The sequence below is a fragment of the Pinus tabuliformis genome, chromosome 9 (assembly GCF_031772625.1).
Source record: "Pinus tabuliformis cultivar Carrire ecotype Pingquan chromosome 9, CPIR1, whole genome shotgun sequence".
In the NCBI taxonomy this organism is placed as follows: domain Eukaryota; kingdom Viridiplantae; phylum Streptophyta; class Pinopsida; order Pinales; family Pinaceae; genus Pinus; species Pinus tabuliformis.
In genome coordinates, this window is record NC_142307.1 from 294,523,002 (window position 1) to 294,542,762 (window position 19,761).

General features: G+C 38.6%; 1 protein-coding gene across 2 annotated transcripts in view; it reads right to left on the minus strand.

Annotated features, from left to right (window-relative positions):
* Positions 1-16,852: 16,852 nt before the first annotated feature.
* The window catches only part of LOC149148358 (calmodulin-binding receptor-like cytoplasmic kinase 2), a 112,503-nt gene continuing 109,594 nt past the window's right edge, over positions 16,853-19,761 (minus strand). The window contains exons 5-6 of one of the 2 annotated variants that reach the window (XM_089438680.1): positions 18,528-18,775; positions 16,853-17,458 (exon numbers count right to left, since the gene is read on the minus strand). In XM_089438680.1, coding sequence (XP_089294806.1) covers positions 17,159-17,458; positions 18,528-18,775 — 548 coding nt within the window. In that variant the 3' untranslated portion in view covers positions 16,853-17,158. Of the gene's footprint in view, positions 17,459-18,527; positions 18,827-19,761 lie in introns of both variants that reach the window. The other variant, XM_089438679.1, reaches the window with a different exon arrangement.

The window sequence follows — 19,761 nt, forward strand, 5'->3', positions numbered from 1 at the left end:
GGAAGACACTTCAGGGTAAAACGGATCATGATAGTCTTAAATACTTTTTAGAACAAAGATTATCCTCTGAAGAGCAACAAAAATGGGTCACAAAGATGTTGGGTTATAACTTTCAAATCATCTACAAAAAAAGGAAAAAAATGTTGTGGCATATGCACTCTCAAGAAAGGATGAGGATGTGGAAGCATTGTTGTGCGCCATTTCTATTATCCAACCAAATTGGATAAACGAAGCAAGGAATGAATGGAAGAATGACGAAGAAGTGTGGGCACTCATTCAAAAGTTACATTTAGCTGGAAAAATGATTCGTTATGGTACAAAGATTGTTTATACCTATGTAAGAATTCCCAACTCAAACAAAATATTCATATGGAATTGCACACTTCTCCCTTAGGAGGGCACTCAGGATTTTTAAAAACTTACCACAGAGTTAAGAAGGAATTCTTTTGGGATGGCCTTAAATCGGATATTCAAAAGTTTGTGGCAGAATGTTTGGTTTTCCAACAAAATAAAGTTGAAACAATTAAGACCCCAGGTCTATTACAACCTTTATCCATTCCAAGCCAACATTGGGAGGAGGTTCCAATGGATTTTATCACAGGTTTACCCAAGTCCGAAGGAAAGAGTGTCATCATGGTGGTAGTTGAAATACTTACCAAGTATGCACACTTTTGTGCATTATCGCTTCCATTTAAAGCCAGTATAGTCTCTATTGAATTTATGGAAACAATTCAAAAGCTACATGGAAACCCAAAGATTATTGTAAGCGACAAAGATCCTATTTTCACTAGAAATTTTTGGACATAATTATTTTCTTGTCTCGATACTCAGTTAGCTCATAGCTCATCTTATCATCCTTAATCTGATGGGAAAACTGAGATAGTAAAAAAATGTTTGGAAGGATATCTTTGTTGCTTTGTATCTGATAAACAAACACAATGGTTCAAATGGTTGCCTCTGGCTAAATGGTGGTATAACACTTCCTTCCATACTGTAGCAAAAATGACCCCATTTATGGCACTTTATGGATATCATCCACCATCCATCACATCGCATTTAAGAAAAAATTATAAGGTTCAAGCAGTGTAACATCACATCAAGCATCAACAACAAGTTCTCCAACTCTTAAAGGATAACCTCACGTTGGCGCAGAATAGAATGAAATAACAGGCAGATCAACATCTTAGTAAAAGAAGTTTTGAGGTAGGTGATCGAGTATTCCTACGACTACAACCATATAAAAAAATGTCCCTCAAGAAAGCTAAGAAGGATAATAAATTATCACCAAAGTATTATGGTCTGTACAAGGTGTTGCAAAATATTGGTACTATGGCATACAAATTGGAGCTTCCTGTAGCTTCCCTAGTGCACCCATTTTTCCATGTTTCATGTTTAAAGAAGGTTATAGGTGACAAGCTCCTAGTTCAAACAATATTTCTAGAACTTGACGAGGGAGGAAAAATCATATTGGAATCGAAAGCATTCATAGAAACAATAACTCGATAGCTACGAAATCGATCAATTTCAGAGTATCTCATAAAGTGGAAGAACTTATCTGCTGAAGGTTCCACATGGGAGGATGAGAATTTTATACAGAAGCATCCAAAACTACTCAAGCATTGAGGACAACGCTTTTCGGAAGGAGAGGGGCATGTTAGGTCCCTATAATACTAGTGATTTTGTTAAATAATGAATACATACAGGTGAGGATGGTTTTAGATAGAGGAGGAATGACCTGTTATAGAGTTTTGTGAACCCAACGTTTCAGACTGCCAAGTGAGTCCATCATTAGGGGATGCGACAATAGATGTTCTTCAACCTTAATGATGTATCCATGAGCTATGTTTAGGGTATATATATAGGTTATTAAGGAATGATGTGAGAAATTAGGTCGACCATTTTTTTAATTAATTATTATTTATTTATTATCATATATTATTATTTCTATTAATATTATTATTATTATTAATTAATTAATTAATTAATTGATTTATATATTATTGTGTTTAATTAGCTAATCATAAAGCTAGATAGGTAGATTAATTAATTAATTTAATAAATAGGTTAAAGGGATAAATAGATTAATTAATTAGCTTTATATTTTATAGGTTTAATTATTATGTTTACTAATTTATTCATATATATATAATTATTTTGAATAATGATTTGCTTAATTTATTAATGTGTTTAAATTAATTATTTATTTGTTTTATTTTAAAACAAATAAATAATTAAATAATTAATTTAAACACATTAATAAATTAAGCAAATCATTATTCAAATAATTATATATATATATATATATATATATATATATATATATATATATATATATATATATATATGAATAAATTAGTAAACATAATAACTAAACCTATAAAATATAAAGCTAATTAATTAATCTACCTATCTAACTTAATAATGGAGTTGTCTATAATGCGACTTTTTGGAGATTCTGGTGACGGAATCCGGCGGAAGAAATTGAGGTTAAATCTTGATTTTTTGCAGTTAAAATGTTTTTTAACTGCATATTTGGATTCAGCACCCTCGAAAACCCCTGGGACGCTTTCATTGTGCAGAAACTAGCTATCAAACTTGCGATTCCAATAAATTCCTGCCGGATTTCGACCGGAAAAACCCACCGGAAAAACTTTCAAAAAGTCGCGTTATAGACTATTTCCTTAATAATTAGCTAATTAAACACAATAATATATAAATAAATAAATTAATAATATTATTATTAATAGAAATAATAATATATAATAATAAATTAATTAATTGATTAAAAAAAATGGCCGACCTAATTTCTCACATCATTCCTTAATAACATATATATATATATATATACCCTAAACATAGCTCATGGATACGTCATTAAGGTTGAAGAACATCTATTGTCGCATCCCCTGATGATGGACTCACTTGGCAGTCCGAAACGTTGGGTTCACAAAACTCTATAACAGGTCATTCCTCCTCTATCTAATACTAGTGATTCCCCCATTACTATTGTCATTATAGTCCTTATTGTTATTATTGTGCCCTATTGTCCCCATATTGTTATTAGTGTGCCCCATAGAAACCCACTATTGTTATTGTTGTGCCCTTATGTTATTACTGTTATGTCAGCTTGATTATATTGTGACCCCTTAGACTCCTATATATAGAAGGGAGGCTTAGTCATTTGCATCATCCAAGGATTGTTCATTTGTGTAATGTAAAGGAGGTTTCTCCCTCGAAGAGGCTGAATTCTAAGGTGTTGATCTATCTTTTCAATGTTTTTGTGAGCTAGTTTCATAACATATAACTGAAGGGACACATCTATTTGAAGTGAGGCCGACTTGTATAACTGAGTGTAGGTCGGCTCACTGTTAGGAATAATTTCCTTAACTTAAAAATTCAATATCTCACAAACTATTGGTAGTTTCGGGGAAAATAAAGGCTCGATAGAAAGAGGAAAAATACTCTTTAAGATGCTCTAGGATCCATTTTCAAAGGATGCCTCCAAGGTGTCCAAAATAAATTTTCTTTGTGACTTTCCTTAAATTTTATGCATAAAAGGTTTGGGACAACGTGGCTTCTTCATTCTTTGGCTTCTCCATTGTTATCAATGTCATCGTAGGATCATAGAGTCATTATGTAGGAGTGAAACATCCATGTAGCATGACACATGAACAATGTCATAATATACTAGTGCAGTCATAGTGCAGCATCATTAGGATAACTCCAAAATAATCTTCCAACCATCAAATGATTGTTGAAAATAATACTGAGAGGGGGGGTGAATCAGTATTATCAAGAAATTTAATAAATCTTCCTTATTTGATCTTTGAATTATTTTTGCATGTCAGTACCATAAAATAATGAGCATGAAAAACAGATAATCACACCAAAGAACACAAGATGTAAGGTGGAAACCCAATGTGGGTGAAAACCACCTGCTGCAATATGTCTCTATCTTCTTTCAATTTAGAAACTTCTTTTACAATGATTTTGTACTGGTGCAGTCCTTTACCAGTACGCAGGCTGCAACCTGCAGAGAGCTACAAATCTCTCTCTTTCTCGTTTTCCAGTCTACTCCTGGAAGGGAGCTACAACCCCCTACTTCTTTTCATAAAGCATCATATGATCAACAAGATATAGACCACTACAGATATCAGATCAGCAATAACAGAAACAACCCAGAACACCTTATCAACAGAGAAATTCAGTCAACAGAACATCTTAAAACAAAGACGCAGTTTTTCTTTCTGTGGCCTGCGACCAGACGCCGTTAACTTTCTGCTACTCTGCGTCCACATGCAGATATCCTTCTGCTCCGCTGCGTGCCCACGCACTGTTCCTGTGACTATTCTGCGTTCTGTTGCTTCAGGGACGCACCCAAAGATACTATCGCGCCGCGTCTTTCGCTACAGAGACGCACCTGAAAACATTATCGCGCCGCGTCCTTTTGCTTCAGAGACGCACCTGAACCTTGATCGCCCTGCGTCCCCACGCAGGTCTCTTTCTACTGTACTGCGTCTCGGCGCACTTACCCTTTATAATATCAGCGTCCCGGCGCACTTGCCCTTTACAGTATCAGCGTCCCGGCGCACTTGCCCTTTACAGTATCAGCGTCCCGACGCACTTTCCCTTCACTGAACCTGCGACCCTTCAGATGTAAATGATATGAAGACTTCAGAACAGACCCAAACAGTCAGATCTACAGATCTGGTCATGCGCCATAGAGATCACAGTCCATTAGAAGATTCGCCCTCTTAGATCTGGACTAGATCTCACCAAATAAGATATTCAACCCAAGACACTTGCTCAATCCAAATGAACTCCTTTGCTTTATATAGGCAAGCTCCTCCTCAAAACATGGAACAATACCACGAGCCGACACCATAGAAACACAAAACCGTCGGCTAGATACCACACAAGAAACCCCCACGTGCTTTTCTCTGCCTTGAAATGTGTGCACTGGGTAGACGCACCCCTGAACGGCTGGCCGACGTCCCTGGACGCGGGTTCTGCATGGTATACCTGCGGGGACGCACTTTCTGAACCGATTGCCCTTCTTAATTTTCAACAAACTGAGAGCCTTACCACTGGAGTTGCCATCAAGTACAACATCTGTAACATACAGTCATACCAGAAAACATAATGCCAACAATGATCTCCAACCATGTTATCAAGACCTCATCAAGTTCCATCATCAATAGTGGTCATTCATCAAGAATATGACATCATCAAATGTAGTCCTCCGTATGTTATCAAGGGCTTCTACATACATGGTACTTGACACTTCTTAAGACTTCTTCATTAGTGACTTGACATACTAATTGATGACATTCTTATGAAACAAGAGTTATGACATCATCATTTGGAACTAGGCATCTCAACAATATTTTCCATCACGGCTAGTTCCATATTGACATCAATGACAACCTAGATTAACAAGAGGAGTGACACAACACTTAGAAATTTTTGAAATGATGAGGATCCATCATTTAACAGTGCCAGGAGACTAAAGTTAGAGTTTTGTTAGGAGGAAGGCATCATTTGATAGTGTGAAGCTAAAGGTTTCCATCCCAGTGGTTGTTTTTAACCACCTTGTGTTATCGTGTTGGGCTATTGAAATCAAACGGAAGGCTTGTCAATGGGACTTTCCATTCATTGATAGATGAGTAAAGGAGTGACATAAAGGACTAGGATTTCGTGGCGGAGAGGACCCCGCCCAAAGGATTATACCCTAAAGGTCTCTACCCAGTGGTGTTTGTCACATCTTCCCCAAAGGGTCAGGCTTAAGTGAGCAGGCTTATGTGGAGCTAACAGCACAACGAAAGCGTGAGGAATGGTGATGCAAAGGATGCAAGTGAGTCAACCTAGAAGGCTACAACTTGACGATTGCAAAATATATATAAAAATAAAGGTCGGGATTTGAGGCAGACGAAATGGAGTGCATAGGTAGAAGTCGTGGTCACAAGAAGAATGAAGAGGAGGTTAAAGCGACGAGACAATGGGTTTTTTTTAACTTATAGTAAGACCTTTCCTCTGTGGGCTATTTGGAAAGGAACTTGACTTTGATTGTTTATAAAAGGATTGAGCCACACTCTTTTAACACTCCCACTGTTAATTAAAATATAAAGGAACTATTAATATCGTAAAATGATTGTGAACGAGGGTTGAAGGAAGCTCCTTAAGGGAGAAGATCTAGGCACTGTGGGAATTATGCAAGTCAAAATTAGGCCTGCATCAAGTGGTATCAAAGTTGGAAAGCTCTTAAAATCTTAAAGTAAAGAAGCCAAAAGAAGGAGATACGAGAGCAGAAAGAACCCACACAAGCAGCAACTAAGAAGCTCCAGAAGAAGGATCAAATCTAGAAGAGTTTGAATGAGATCGTAGGTTTGTTGAAATGAAGATTTACAGAGGTCTGGTAAAAAGAATTTGTTTAGCAAGAGTAATTGGACATAGGAATTGAGTGATGGATTATTGTAGAATAAATTAATTGCAAAAGAACATACATTAAATGTTGGATTTCCAAGGGTTTAAAATACAGAGATATAATCCAGTAAAGAGGATTGATGATTGTAGAGGCAGTTGGAAGAAGTGAATGACAGGTGAGGTAGTTGTGAAGGAATTAAACATAGTAAGAAAGGTAGAAAAAATAGAGTTCTTAAAGGAAGTTGTGATAGAGGAAGAATAGAGTAGATACAACTCTCAAAGGAAGTTCTATCAGAAAGGGGATTGCAGCAAGAGTACTGCAAGGAAACTTTAGCTGGAGACTGAAACAATGGAACGATTAGAGTTCTAAAGGGAAACAAGGTAGAGGATAGTGAGAAGACTTGCAATAGCCTAGAGTGAGAAGTGCTCAATTGGTTCTAGAAGAGAGGACCAGGAAGGTGCCAAAAGACTAAGAGGAGAAGAAGCTTAGTGAGGTATCATGTGGCAAGGAGGGGAAAATTGCTACTGTAGATTTTGAATACAACTCATAGTGGGAATATAGAATCTCATAGAAGAAAGATTGATAGAAATGTCTTTAGAAAATGAAATGAAGAGTCTAGAGGAATGAGCCAGAACAAAAAAGAAAAGGATATCAGAACAAATACTACAAAACAATAGATGAGTGCTAAAGAAAGAGAGAGAGAGAGTTAGTTGAGATAAAGGCAGAACTCAACAACCTAAAAAAGAAGTTACAGGAAAGAACGAGAAGGATGATGAAAGAGTTCAAGAAAGGAATTAATGTGGGGAAAAGAGTAAAGTAGCCTATCAGAGAACTATTTTGTGAAAAGATAATACAAAAAGAGGAGGAAGAGGAGGCACTCAGAGCAACTAAGTGTGAAGTCATAGAATCCATTTGTGAACTTGAGAAATGACCGATCCTTATATGGGAATTGGATGAAGAAGTGATGCTAGATACTAGACAATCTCATGTTTTTGGTTTTAATTATTTATGTAGTGGTTTATTTGCAGAAAGAGCAGAAGTGCCATAGAGGCAAAACCATGCTAGTGGAAGACAACAACGGCAAATAGAAGTTGGAGATGAACAGTTCTAGGAAATTGTCATAGGAGGAAGAAACTATAGAAGGGTTCATGACAAATCTCTTCAATTATGTAAGATGAAAATGAGAGGAATTATTGGTTTAATTTGTTTTCTTTCGATAATTGTATTTTTAGTTATTTTTTAAGGAATGGGAGTTTTTTGGAAGATAGAAAGGAAAAAGTGGTGTGGTGTGCATAATGCAGATGATATAAAAGGAATTGGTTAGAACAATCCAACCAAAGAATAGGACTCAGAGGAGGCTATAGGAAGACTCGGACAAGGAGATAATTTTAAGGATGAAAGAGGAACACATGAAAAGATAGAAACTTGTGTAATTGTGGAAGAAGGTCAAGAAACTTGAGGCACACTTGAAGCAGAATATTTTTAACAAAGTTGGTTCTTTAATGAAGAAGAGAGCAGAGATATTGAAGAAAATTTTAATAACAACTTGATGAACTATGAAGCTAGTTCAAATCAGTTTGGAAGAGGTGTAGTTGAGGCATCAAAAAATAAGGAACCTTATATTTTTAAATCTGACTTATGGTTTGTGTTTACATGTTTGACAGGTGAAGACCAACAATCTAATGAAGTGCTTATGCAGGTAAAAGAAGAATTGAAGCTAATAGAGGAAATAGATGATATAGAATATGTTTATGTGCACTTGTTTACTGATTTGGAAGATGATGGAGTTGTTATAACCAAGGAATTTGAAATGAAACAAACTTCAATTTCTATTATAAAGGAGGATGAAATAGTATCCTCTAAAGTAACAAGTGAAGACATGTCCAAAGAAAACCTTGTGCCAGAAGAATAAAACACAAGTGAAGTTGAAAATGAATCTTTGGAGAAACAGTTGGCAGAATATTTGAGTGATGAAGGATGCAAAAATGACAAAGATACAATTCAAAGTGTTTTTTAATTGTATGAGGAGCTAAATTCATTGAAGCAAAGGATAGAAGACCAAAGAATGCACATTCAAATTGCAAAAGCACCACCAGAAGAAAAAGAAATATTTACCAAGTGTAAGCAACAAAGGGGTACAATTTTTATTCTTTTGGAAAAGGAAGGTGTGCAAGAATTAGAAGATGGGAGAAACAAAAAAATGTAGAGAAATGCATAAATTGGCAAAGTAATGTAGAAAAGAAGAAATAACAAAGAGGAATAGATGGCAGATGAACTTTGCATCGGAAGAGAAAGTGGACAATAACAACACAAGATTTGGAAGCTCGGGGAACCAGGCAACATCAACATAACCTAGAGAGAGATCGGTTACAAACTAAAGTTTTGATCCAAGAGGAATACATCAGCATGCGTATTGTAAGGTCCTTGAGTTCGGCGGGCGCACGGTGTACGGGCGGGCGCGCGGTGAACGAGCGGGCGTGCGGTGAACGAGCGGGCGAGCAGTGCACGGGCGGACGCGCGACGGGTGAACGCACACGGGCTTGGGCGCGTGGTGAACGACCCGAACGAGCGATGTGACGGAGTGTTGTGCGATGCGACGGAGGGCGCGCACGACCGAACGCGGATGGAACGCTGGGAAGAAATGCGACAAACCTACGAGCTGTGTGCGACGATAATAATGACTAAGGCAAAATGCGATAGGTGACTTATACCCGATGAGCGTGGAGAAGTATGGACGGTCGCCGACTTGCAAGTGTGGGCAGGCCAACTTACATAAGGGCGTTCAGAGGGGTGTGCAAACACAGTTTTGGGGGTCGGCTGGGTGAGCCACCACCCATGACAAAACGCATATATATTACATGCGTTGAGGCTTCATTTGAACATCGAAAATTCGACAACACATCTTCGCTCTTGGAGAAGAGGAAAAGTGCGCAGTTCAAGAGGAGAGTTGAGCGCATAGCTCATGCGCTCTCCTTAGTAGCACGCACTTGTTGAAATCCCTCATGGTGAGAGGCGAAGGTGTTGGGCAAGGTGTGCCTAGGGTTGGAATTCGGTTGTGGCATTGTGTCGGGACTTCACAAGGGTGTCTTGGTGGCTCAGGTGAGCACCCACTCTTTGTGCAAGGTGTGTACATGTATTGTAAAAGGTTGTTTTGCCTATGTTGTAAAAGTGACTAAGTATAGACTTGGATCTTGCCAAGTATACTTGTATTATTGAAGAAAGATTGATTATAATATATTTTTGGGAAGACTCATTGTTCAGGGAGTTGCCCCTCCCTTTATACTGTGCAATTGTTGTTCTTGTTATAACTGTTGTTGATAATGAATGAGTATGGGTGTTCATTAGTATAAAGGATAAACATAATTTTACTTGGTTGCGAAACACAAACTAAGTAAGGAAAAGTGAATTAGGCGTAGTCCATGAATGTTAGTATTGGTGAAAAGAAAGCATTCGGTGGTGCCGCACCTCGCTATAAGCGGTTGGAAGACTACCGTAGGTGTAGGGGCGTGACAGGTGGTATCAGAGCAGCTGATTCAGGGTATTGAAGGTGTAAGCTGCTACACACCTTCATCGAAGTGAAGGTGGTATCAGAGCTTCGGTTGAAGCCGTTGAGCAGGGTTGCTCGTGACAGGTACTTGCAGGTGAAGGAAGCTGTTTCACACACAAATGGAACAAGGGCTGGTTAGTGGCTACAGGGACTTGGTGAACATGGAGAAGGCTGAAAAAGCAGAAATGGTAGATGAACCTATGATAGGTGAATCTAGCCATAGTGCAGTTGAAACTTTCCGGTACAAAGTGTTGGAACAGATGAGTCAATGGAGTTCTGACTGGGTTTCGATGAAAGCTGAGAACATGAAGATTCGGGAGAGCTGTTCGGAACTAAGGAGGGAACTTGAAGAACTCAAGAGCCAATGCGAAAGTACGACAGATGTTGAACTCAAGGAACTTGATGAGGAGATCCAACAGAGTGGTCTTGATCTTCAAGAGCTCTTTGATGAAAGAGCCCGGTTGAGGAAGGAAAGTGCCAGGGTGGAAGCCGAAATCAAGCAAGTTGAGGAGGAGATAAAGAAGAAGCTTCTTGGTAAGAAGGTTGTTGTGATTGAGCAGGAAGAGCTCGACTACATTGACAAGTTGGGAACTCACTACCGAGATCATCCAGAGGACATTCGAAAGTTTAGTTCTATGGACTTGGTCTGTGGACACTTGGTTGGTGCACTTGAGCAAGATGCGATGAAGGGCAAGCTTGAAGGAAGTCAAGATAAACCAGGATCAAGTTTCTTAGAAGAGCCAAATAGGGAGGTGAAGTACCTTAGGAGGAATGTCAAGGTGGAGCATGAACCAATTGACACTTCTGAGGCTGAATTCTTGAAGAAGGTTGTTGATGTAAGGCGCAAGACAAAGCCAACAGAGGGAGGTGATTCCTTGAAGCTAAGTTTTGTGCAGGTAACCATGAAGGGCAAGAGATTTGCAGCTTTGGTCGATATGGGAGCTACTCATAGCTTCTTAAGCAGGAAGGTAGCAAAGTCTTTTGGGAAGAAAGCAAAGATGGAGAGGGAATGGAGTGCTTTCAAAGCAATCAACTCTACCATAAGAGTTGTTGATGGTGTGTTGAAAGGCACTCAGGTGAAAGTAGGATCGTGGTTTGGGAAGTTGGACTTGAGGGTTGTGGACATGGATGATCATTCTATGGTGTTGGGGCTAGACTTTATGGAGCTTGCACAAGCCATACCAATGGTGGACCAGGACATTCTCTTGATCACAGCTGAGGGAAGAACCATGATGGTACCGATGAATAGAAGGAGTTGCTTGGGGTATAGACCAAGGATGACTTCTATGGTTTTGTATCCCAAAGATCCGAATGTGAAGCATGAGGATGTGGAGCAAAGAGGACTTGGGAGTGTGACTCAAACAACGAAGGAAAGGAAGTTGACTGACTTCGTTGCAAGAGCTAGAAAGAAGGATGATGGAAGTGAGAAGGCAACCTCACGAACATGGAGACACTTATTAGGAGCATCTTCTACTAATGATCTTCACAATGGAGTTGCAAGTGAAGGGAGTCCGAGTACTACTTCAGAGGCAGTGGTTGATGAGGATTATGGAGGTAGGGATCCTGCTGGGATAGTGGACTTTTGCAGGTATGCTATGGGCATATATGACTTTCAGTTGACAAAGGACAAGCTAGGAGAGCTTGGATGTACATGTGAGGAGATTGAGGCTGTGCACAGATACTTGAGGACACAACATCAATCTGACACATGGGTGGATGAGAGTCAGGGAGGAAACTTCCTGGCCCTCCTTTCTCTATAAACAACCTTGGAGGAAGGTTGGTGTGGAGGCCTTGATAGGAAGGAACCACACCAACTTTGCAAGGGGCCTTGAAGGAGGCTTCTTTATGACAGATTGCAGACTTGGATGCAGATGACCAGATGTTGGGATGGAGTCTACATGGGTTGGACATCATGGACAACTAAAGTCATGGACATCAGGTTGGAGATATGGAGCATGACAGTTATGCAGGGACATGAAGCAGGTGCATGTGTGGAAGTGTCATTTATGGACATTCTATGGGGAAATGCCGAAGCAAAGGATGTTGTGCAGATGCTGTTGTGGAGATGTAGGAGCTAGTGGAGAGGTTGTACACTCTTGTGCAACAAAACCATGGCTGGAACATGTTGCAGATGAGATGGAGTTTCCATGGACCTGAGCATGGATTGATAGATTCTTAGTGAGTCCGAGATGTGGCAGAAGTCAGGGGAAGACTTGTGGTGGCATAAGGATGTGCATTCTTATGGTTTGGGCATATGGTTGGACTGATCACCCGACTAGTTCGAGTCATGAGGGGTACCAATGTGCAGAGATATGTTGGCATTAGTCGAGACATGGTAACACATGATACAAATGTGTTGGCATCTGATGGAAGACTACATGGAGGGATGACACATGATGAGGTCGACACATGATGTAGCAGTGGAGATTGTGACAGAGGGGTCGATGATCATGGATCGAGATGATATCTGATTGAGGACATGCCGTTGATGTGTATACCTTGGTATGGAGAGCTTGGTGGCAGTTGGTCACTAAGGTGAGACATGATGGAGATGGAGTTCTGCATATGTTGCAGGGATGTTTTCCGTATGTGGAGGAGTTGACATCATGGATAATGATGATCTTGGTGAATGACTACCGAGATGGTATGTTGTCGGGGACGACAACGATTTCAGGTGGAGGAGGATGTAAGGTCCTCGAGTTTGGCCAACGCACGGTGCATGGGCGGGCGCGCGGTGAACGGGCGGGCGCGCGGTGCACGGGCGGACGCGCGAGGGGCGAACGCACATGGACGTGGGCGCGTGATGAACGACCCGGACGAGCGATGCGACGGAGTGTTGTGCGATGCGATGGAGGGCGCGCACGACCGAATGCAGATGGAACGCCAGGCAGAAATGCGACAAACCTACGAGTTGCGTGCGACGATAATAATGACTAAGGCAAAATGCGATAGGCGACTTATACCCGATGAGCGTTGAGAAGTATGGACGGAGGCCGACTTGCAAGTGTGGGCAGGCCAACTTACATAAGGGCGTTCAGAGGGGTGTGCAAACACAGTTTTGGGGGTCGGTTGGGTGAGCCACCACCCATGACAAAACGCATATATATTACATGCGTTGAGGCTTCATTTGGACATCGAAAATTCGACAACACATCTTCGCTCTTGGAGAAGAGGAAACGTGCGTAGTTCAAGAGGAGAGTTGAGCGCATAGCTCATGCGCTCTCCTTAGTAGCACGCACTTGTTGAAATCGCTCACAGTGAGAGGTGAAGGTGTTGGGCAAGGTGTGCCCAGGGTTGGAATTCGGTTGTGGCATTGTGCCAGGACTTGACAAGGGTGTCTTGGTGGCTCGAGTGAGCACCCACTCTTTGTGCAAGGTGTGTACATGTATTGTAAAAGGCTGTTTTGCCTATGTTGTAAAAGTGACTAAGTATAGACTTGGATCTTGCCAAGTATAATTGTATTATTGAAGAAAGATTGATTATAATATATTGTTGGGCAGACTCATTGTTCAGGGAGTTGCCCCTCCCTTTATACTGTGCAATTGTTGTTCTTGTTATAATTGTTGTTGATAATGAATGAGTATGGGTGTTCATTAGTATAAAGGATAAAAATAATTTTACTTGGTTGCGAAACACAAACTAAGTAAGGACAAGTGAATTAGGTGTAGTCCATGAATGTTAGTATTGGTGAAAAGAAAGCATTCGGTGGTGCCGCACCTCGCTATAAGCGGTTGGAAGACTACCGCAGGTGTAGGGGCGTGACACGTATGGTCGGGAGACTATGAAATTGGGAGTTTGATGCAGTAGCATTCCACTTCCAACTAAAATCCTTTTGACTATATGTAGGGGCTATTTCATTTACCAAGGGATTTGGTTCCCTAATTCAAGTAATTAAATGTAATGGATTCATTATTTTATTTTCTTAAGTTTGTGAGAAGATTCTAGAAAATATGTATTTAGGAATGAAATTGTAATTAGATTTATTCCTATGAATAGATCTCAAGAATATTAAGAGAGTTATACAAAAATGAGGGAAGTTGGATCTCTTAGAGGATATAGTGGATATAGAAGTCTTAGATTAGAGGTTTAAGTGAGGAATTATGGATCTGAACTAAATTACTTCAATATCCTTTTGTATTGCATTGTGTAAAATGAATATAGAGAGAAGTTAGAGTGTGTGAGTTCAGAGAGTGTGCAAGCAAGGGGCTTGTAAAGCCAAGATTTGGCTTAGGGCCATAATGGGCCAATTGATGTAAATAAGGCCAAAGTGGGCCTTCTCTAAATTTTGTATTTATTAAAAAATATTATATTCTCCTCAATAGCCTATGCATTTGTATATTTTATGACTGTATGTGTGAGGTTGGATTTTGCAAGGAAGGTTAACCTCATGAATGGTTCATGCTTTCAGATCCAGGAGAGATCTAAATATGAACTGTGATAGAATTGGAACAATTGAAGGTCAAGAGAGATAACATTGAACATTGATCAACTAAGGACCAACAATCCATCAACTTGAATTCCAAGTTCATGCAAAAAAGTGCAAGCCAACTTGAAGGCAATGAGATTAAAGGAAAATTTAAATCTAGAGCCTTGTAGGAGAACTTAAATTAGACAAAATGCTATAACCAAGAAATATCAAGACTTAATTTGGAGCCTATTCGAGCTAGGAACGAGCCTCATAAAATCGATTGTTCACAGAGCAAGCCAGATAGGAGTCGAACATAGAGGAGTGGCACACCACTTAGATATTTTTGAAATGATGAGGATTTGTCATTTAATGGTGTTGGGAGATAGAAGTTAAAGCTATGTCGGAAGGAAGGTGTCATTTAATGGCGTCAAAACAAAGGTTTCCATCGTGGTGGTTGTTTGTAACGACCTTGTGCTATCGCGCTGGGCTATTGAAAATGGGTTGGAGGCTTGTCAACGGGACTTCCCATTTGTTGATAAACAAGTAGAGCAGTGACATAAAGGATCGGGCTTATGTGGCGAAGTGGACCCCACCCGAAGGATTCTACCTTGAAGGTCTCTATTCAGCGTTATTTATAGTCACATCTTCCATCAAGGGTCGAGCTTAAACGAGGGAGCTTACGTGGAGCTAACAACACAACAAAAGCGTGAGGAAGGGCCATGCAGAGTATGCATGTGAGTCAGCCCGAAAGGCTACAACCCAGTGATTCAAAATATACATAAAAAGAAAGGGCTTTGAGGTCGGGAAGAATGATTGAGTGCATATGAATAAGGAACAGTCGCAAGAAGAATGAAGAGGAGGTTAACATGACAAGACAATGGGTATGTTTTTTTTACTTATAGTGAGACCTTGGCTCCGAGGGTTATTTGGAAATGATATTGACTCTGATTGTTTATAAAAGGATTGAGCCACACACTTTTAATCCTCCCACTGTTAATTAAATATAAAAGGGATTATTAATCTCATAAAGGAACTATGAGCAAGGGTTGAAGGAAGCGCCTTAAGGGAGAAGATCTCGGCACTATGGGAATTACGCAGGTCAAAATTGGGTCTACATCAATAGATCTCAGCAATGGGTTGCCTAATCAAATCCTCAATAATTGGAATGGTCTATCTTTTTCACAGTCAATGGACTAAGAAAAAACAACTTTCTGTTGTAGGACCTATCAACAACCAGGTCATCTCCAAAATGCTTGCCTTTCTTCTCAAGGGCACTCTTACCCATCATATGCCAAGAAAAAGAGGTGAGTATGGCAAGACCCAAAAGATCCAAAAGGATCTAAGAATTCTTTAGCTCACAAGCAAGACAACATGCAAAAATGAAAAAACATTGTAGCCAAACCAAGTCATTCAACCTTAGTTCAACCCCACACAATGACATCTCTTCCCTTGGACTCTAGGGTTCATCCCTCAATTGGAGAAGAAAGAGACACATCCATGATATTGGGTTCTTCCATGAGAAAGCACAAATATTGATGAATTAGATTACTAAAATAATAATAAGGAAGCATACATGGTTGCAAACCCTTTGGAAATGGAATTTCCTTAAGGAAATGCAACTAATATCTCCATGCCTTGTGCTCCTAGCAACTTCTTAAAATATATTATTGTTAGTAAGGAAAAGGAAGAAAAGACCTTCAGAAAACGCCATGATTATTCCTGACCTCAAAGACTAGAATCTCAGTTTATGTTTTTGTATTTTCAATCTCAAGTTTGCTTGTATTTTGTTTTTGGATTTGGTTGGGTTTCCCCAGTGACTGATAATCCAAATTTCTTATATTTTCATGTTCTCTCATGTTCAAAAGGTAAGACAATTTTAAATCCACAAAATAAAAGATGAGAAAAGAATAAAATAATATATAAGTTAAAGATACATACATTTTACAAAAACATGTAACAAGATTAGTAACCATGAAGATTCACCCACCCCACCCCCCCCCCCCCCCCCCCCCTTTATCATGGAATTTTTTTATTTGTAAATAGACTTTGTTACAATACTACAAGCCTATACCATGGCTTATCAATACCACATGCTCCAAAAACCAACTCATTTCATATGAGAACTATTCATATGACATTTTTTGAATTAATGAATTTAATTAAATGGGCAAAAAGGGCATAACTATTTTGGAAATAAATCTTAGCCTTTGATTTGTGTACAATATTAAAAACATTTAAGAATATTTTTTAGAAATTAGATCCCTATCATCCACTAGTAAATAAAATTTTAAAAGTGCTTGTCCAAAATAAACATCTCACTAATAGTAAAAAGTAAAAAGCTTTTAAAAAAAAAAAAAATTTACTATACATTATTTCTCTTGATATATAAATTGATATAAAATTATATTATTTAAGATAGAATTAAAACATGGACATTGTAATATTTATCTCTCACTAGTATTCGTTTTCCTTACTCAAAGATATTTTTATTATTAAGTCTGCAGCTAAAGCACACACCTTCAGGTGAGGAAAAGCTCACACCTATAGGAGTCATCTAACCGTTCATCGTTATTATGACTCTTATTAGAAATCTTCCAATGACATACAGGCTGTGACCCCGGCGGACATCGGTTCGAATCTCATTAATTCAAAATAGAAAAAATACACACGCAACCACAACACAACACTTTACAGCAGAGGTCATGCTAACGGGACTCTCTCTTCCCTTCAAATTTCCGACGCAGGCATTCATTTAGCTTTACCTTGCCTTTGCTTTCTGTCAGAAACGAAGAGCTTGGATCTTTTGAAGAACCTCCTCCAGGTCAACAGTCGGTTCTTCCACGATCGCTGACTCAGGGGGAGGTACGGAAGGTGAAGGCTCCAGCTCGCGGTAATCCTTGCGGATATTCCATAGCATTTTGGCAGTTTCCTTCATGCTCGGTCTGTCTTGTCTAGAAGGAGCAGTGCATCGAAATGCCAGTTCTAGAACTCTTTCCACCGCTAGACGTGCTGCTGCACTTGCTGTAACCTTTGGATCCAACGCCAGAATCGCATCTCCCGCCAGAAATTTCTCCAAAGCCTGCGAAGACAAAGTCAAAATTGTGTGAAACTTGAAAATCTGTTATAGAGGACTGATCATGAATTCTGTTCCGAACCTGAAAATTTATGGTTAAAATCATTACAAACAAGAAAAGCCCCACTAAGAAATAAGATATCACAATTATTACTTTCAAAACGTGAAATCCATGGAATCATCGCCAAAAACTCGAAGATCCGTAAGGAAAGTTAAGATTACTCGGGAATTTATTTTTCCTCTTTAAAGTTGAAAATGGAAGGTCAAGATTATTTGCGAAATTTCTTAAGAATGAGGCTTTAATATCTGGAATTTTATGGAAGCCTGTTAGGAAATTTAGTTCTTAGTCACGGGCAGTTAATGACAGGCTACAGACACTGCAGTAGAAAATTAGAGCGTTTACACGAATCTTTTAAAAGCCTGCATTCTATCCATTCAAACAAAACTACTAACTCTGAAAACATATAAATGAAAAATGTTATTTAAACAATTTCTTCAAACTGCAATGCTTTTTAATTTCAAACGGCAGAGCCAGCGATAATAGTTCTGAATTATTCAAGGCATGGACCGCAGTTCATTTTGAGTTTTGACAAGACAGGAAAATCCGCAATTCAAAATGTTAGAATGGCTTCTAATGTTCTATTTCTCATGACCTGCAGATGCTGCAGCCGAAAACCAGAGCTGATTCAAAAAATTGTTCAATTCATCCAATATTGGAATAATTTATTCAAATGCTAGAATTCTTTGTTAAATTTATACAAATTATGTCGTTCTTCTATAAAGAAAATGGAAAATGTGTGAGGATATGAACTGTGATTTCTTCAATGAAATGTCAAGTTCAAGAAAATTCATTTATTCCTGCAATTCAATGTCAGTTACTGTGGATCGCAATTTTTTTCAGAAAAACTTAGAGATTAATACAAAACCTTTTATTCTCCCTTTTTACACATACTCCTCTCTGCAAGGAAAAATTAAGGAATCCTTACAAAACCTGCAACAGATTGTCCACTTCGATGCATACTGTGAATGCTGCAAAAATTAAGTAAACTGTTCTCCGGAAATTATTTTGGCTTACCCATCTTATAGTAATCCGCTCTCTGCGCTCCCTTCCAAGCTCTAATGGCCGCCTTCCAGTAATCATCTCAACCAGCAATACCCCGAATGAATAAACATCACTTTTGGCTGTGAGTTGGTTGGTCTTCAGATACTCCGGATCTAAATAACCTGCTGTTCCTTTCACTAGTGTAGAAACATGAGTTGTGCCACTATTTTCTGGAGAAAGGCGGGATAAGCCGAAGTCCGCTACTTTGGCCCTGAAATTTTCTGTCAGTAAAATGTTGGAGGATTTAATGTCTCTGTGAATTATTAGCTGGTCTGCAAGGAATAAATTGAACGTCAGTTTTCAATTTTTTTTGCTTAAATCTTCTGATGAAATTTTGAAGCATGCAACATTAGGTATAGGCATGATAAAATTCTCTGCGTACAGCCCCATCTGCATATGAGACAATATATTAGTGTCGGGAGCGAGTACCCAGACGAACTTCAAAGTGCCGTTAGTTCATATTGTTGTCTAATTTCAATATAAAGTTTTTTTGGGGATAGAAATTATATAAGAGAAATGTTTTTGAAGTAGGTTATATTGTTGTCTAATTTCAATATATCACATTTCTTTAATAGTGTGTATTTATTAAGTAAAGTTTTTTTAGGAGGAATTACATATTCAAAAAATTTTGGCCAAAGCTTTTGGAACCAACAAGTGTGTTTCATCATCATTCCTACACTTCTTGGTTCGAAACCTATTGGCCAAAAATTTCTTATGTGATTTCTACTGAAAGACTTTGTTTAATTCATTATGGATCACAGAAGCTTGAATACAAATACGGAAGGGTCACTGCTATTAAAGTCCATCACTTTGAACTCTAGTGTAAGGGTTTCCAAGTTAAAAAAAGACTTGATGATCAATCACATTTGTTGGTTCTAAACACTTTTCAATTATGTGATTTCTACATAAAGACTTTGCTTAATTTATTATGGATCACATAAGTTATGTGTTTATATCAAATATTTTTAATAGCATGTGTTTATATCAATTTTTTCTTAAGTATGTATGGGGTATTTAAATATTTATATTTTTATTTAATTAACCTATTATTATTTATAAAAGATATCTTTTATATATCATATTTTAACTATCTTAGAAATATCGTGGAGACAATTAATTTAGCTACAACTCAATGCTTATATATATATATATATATGAATGATGATGATGATGATTAAAGTAAAAGATTAATTAAGACTTTTTAATA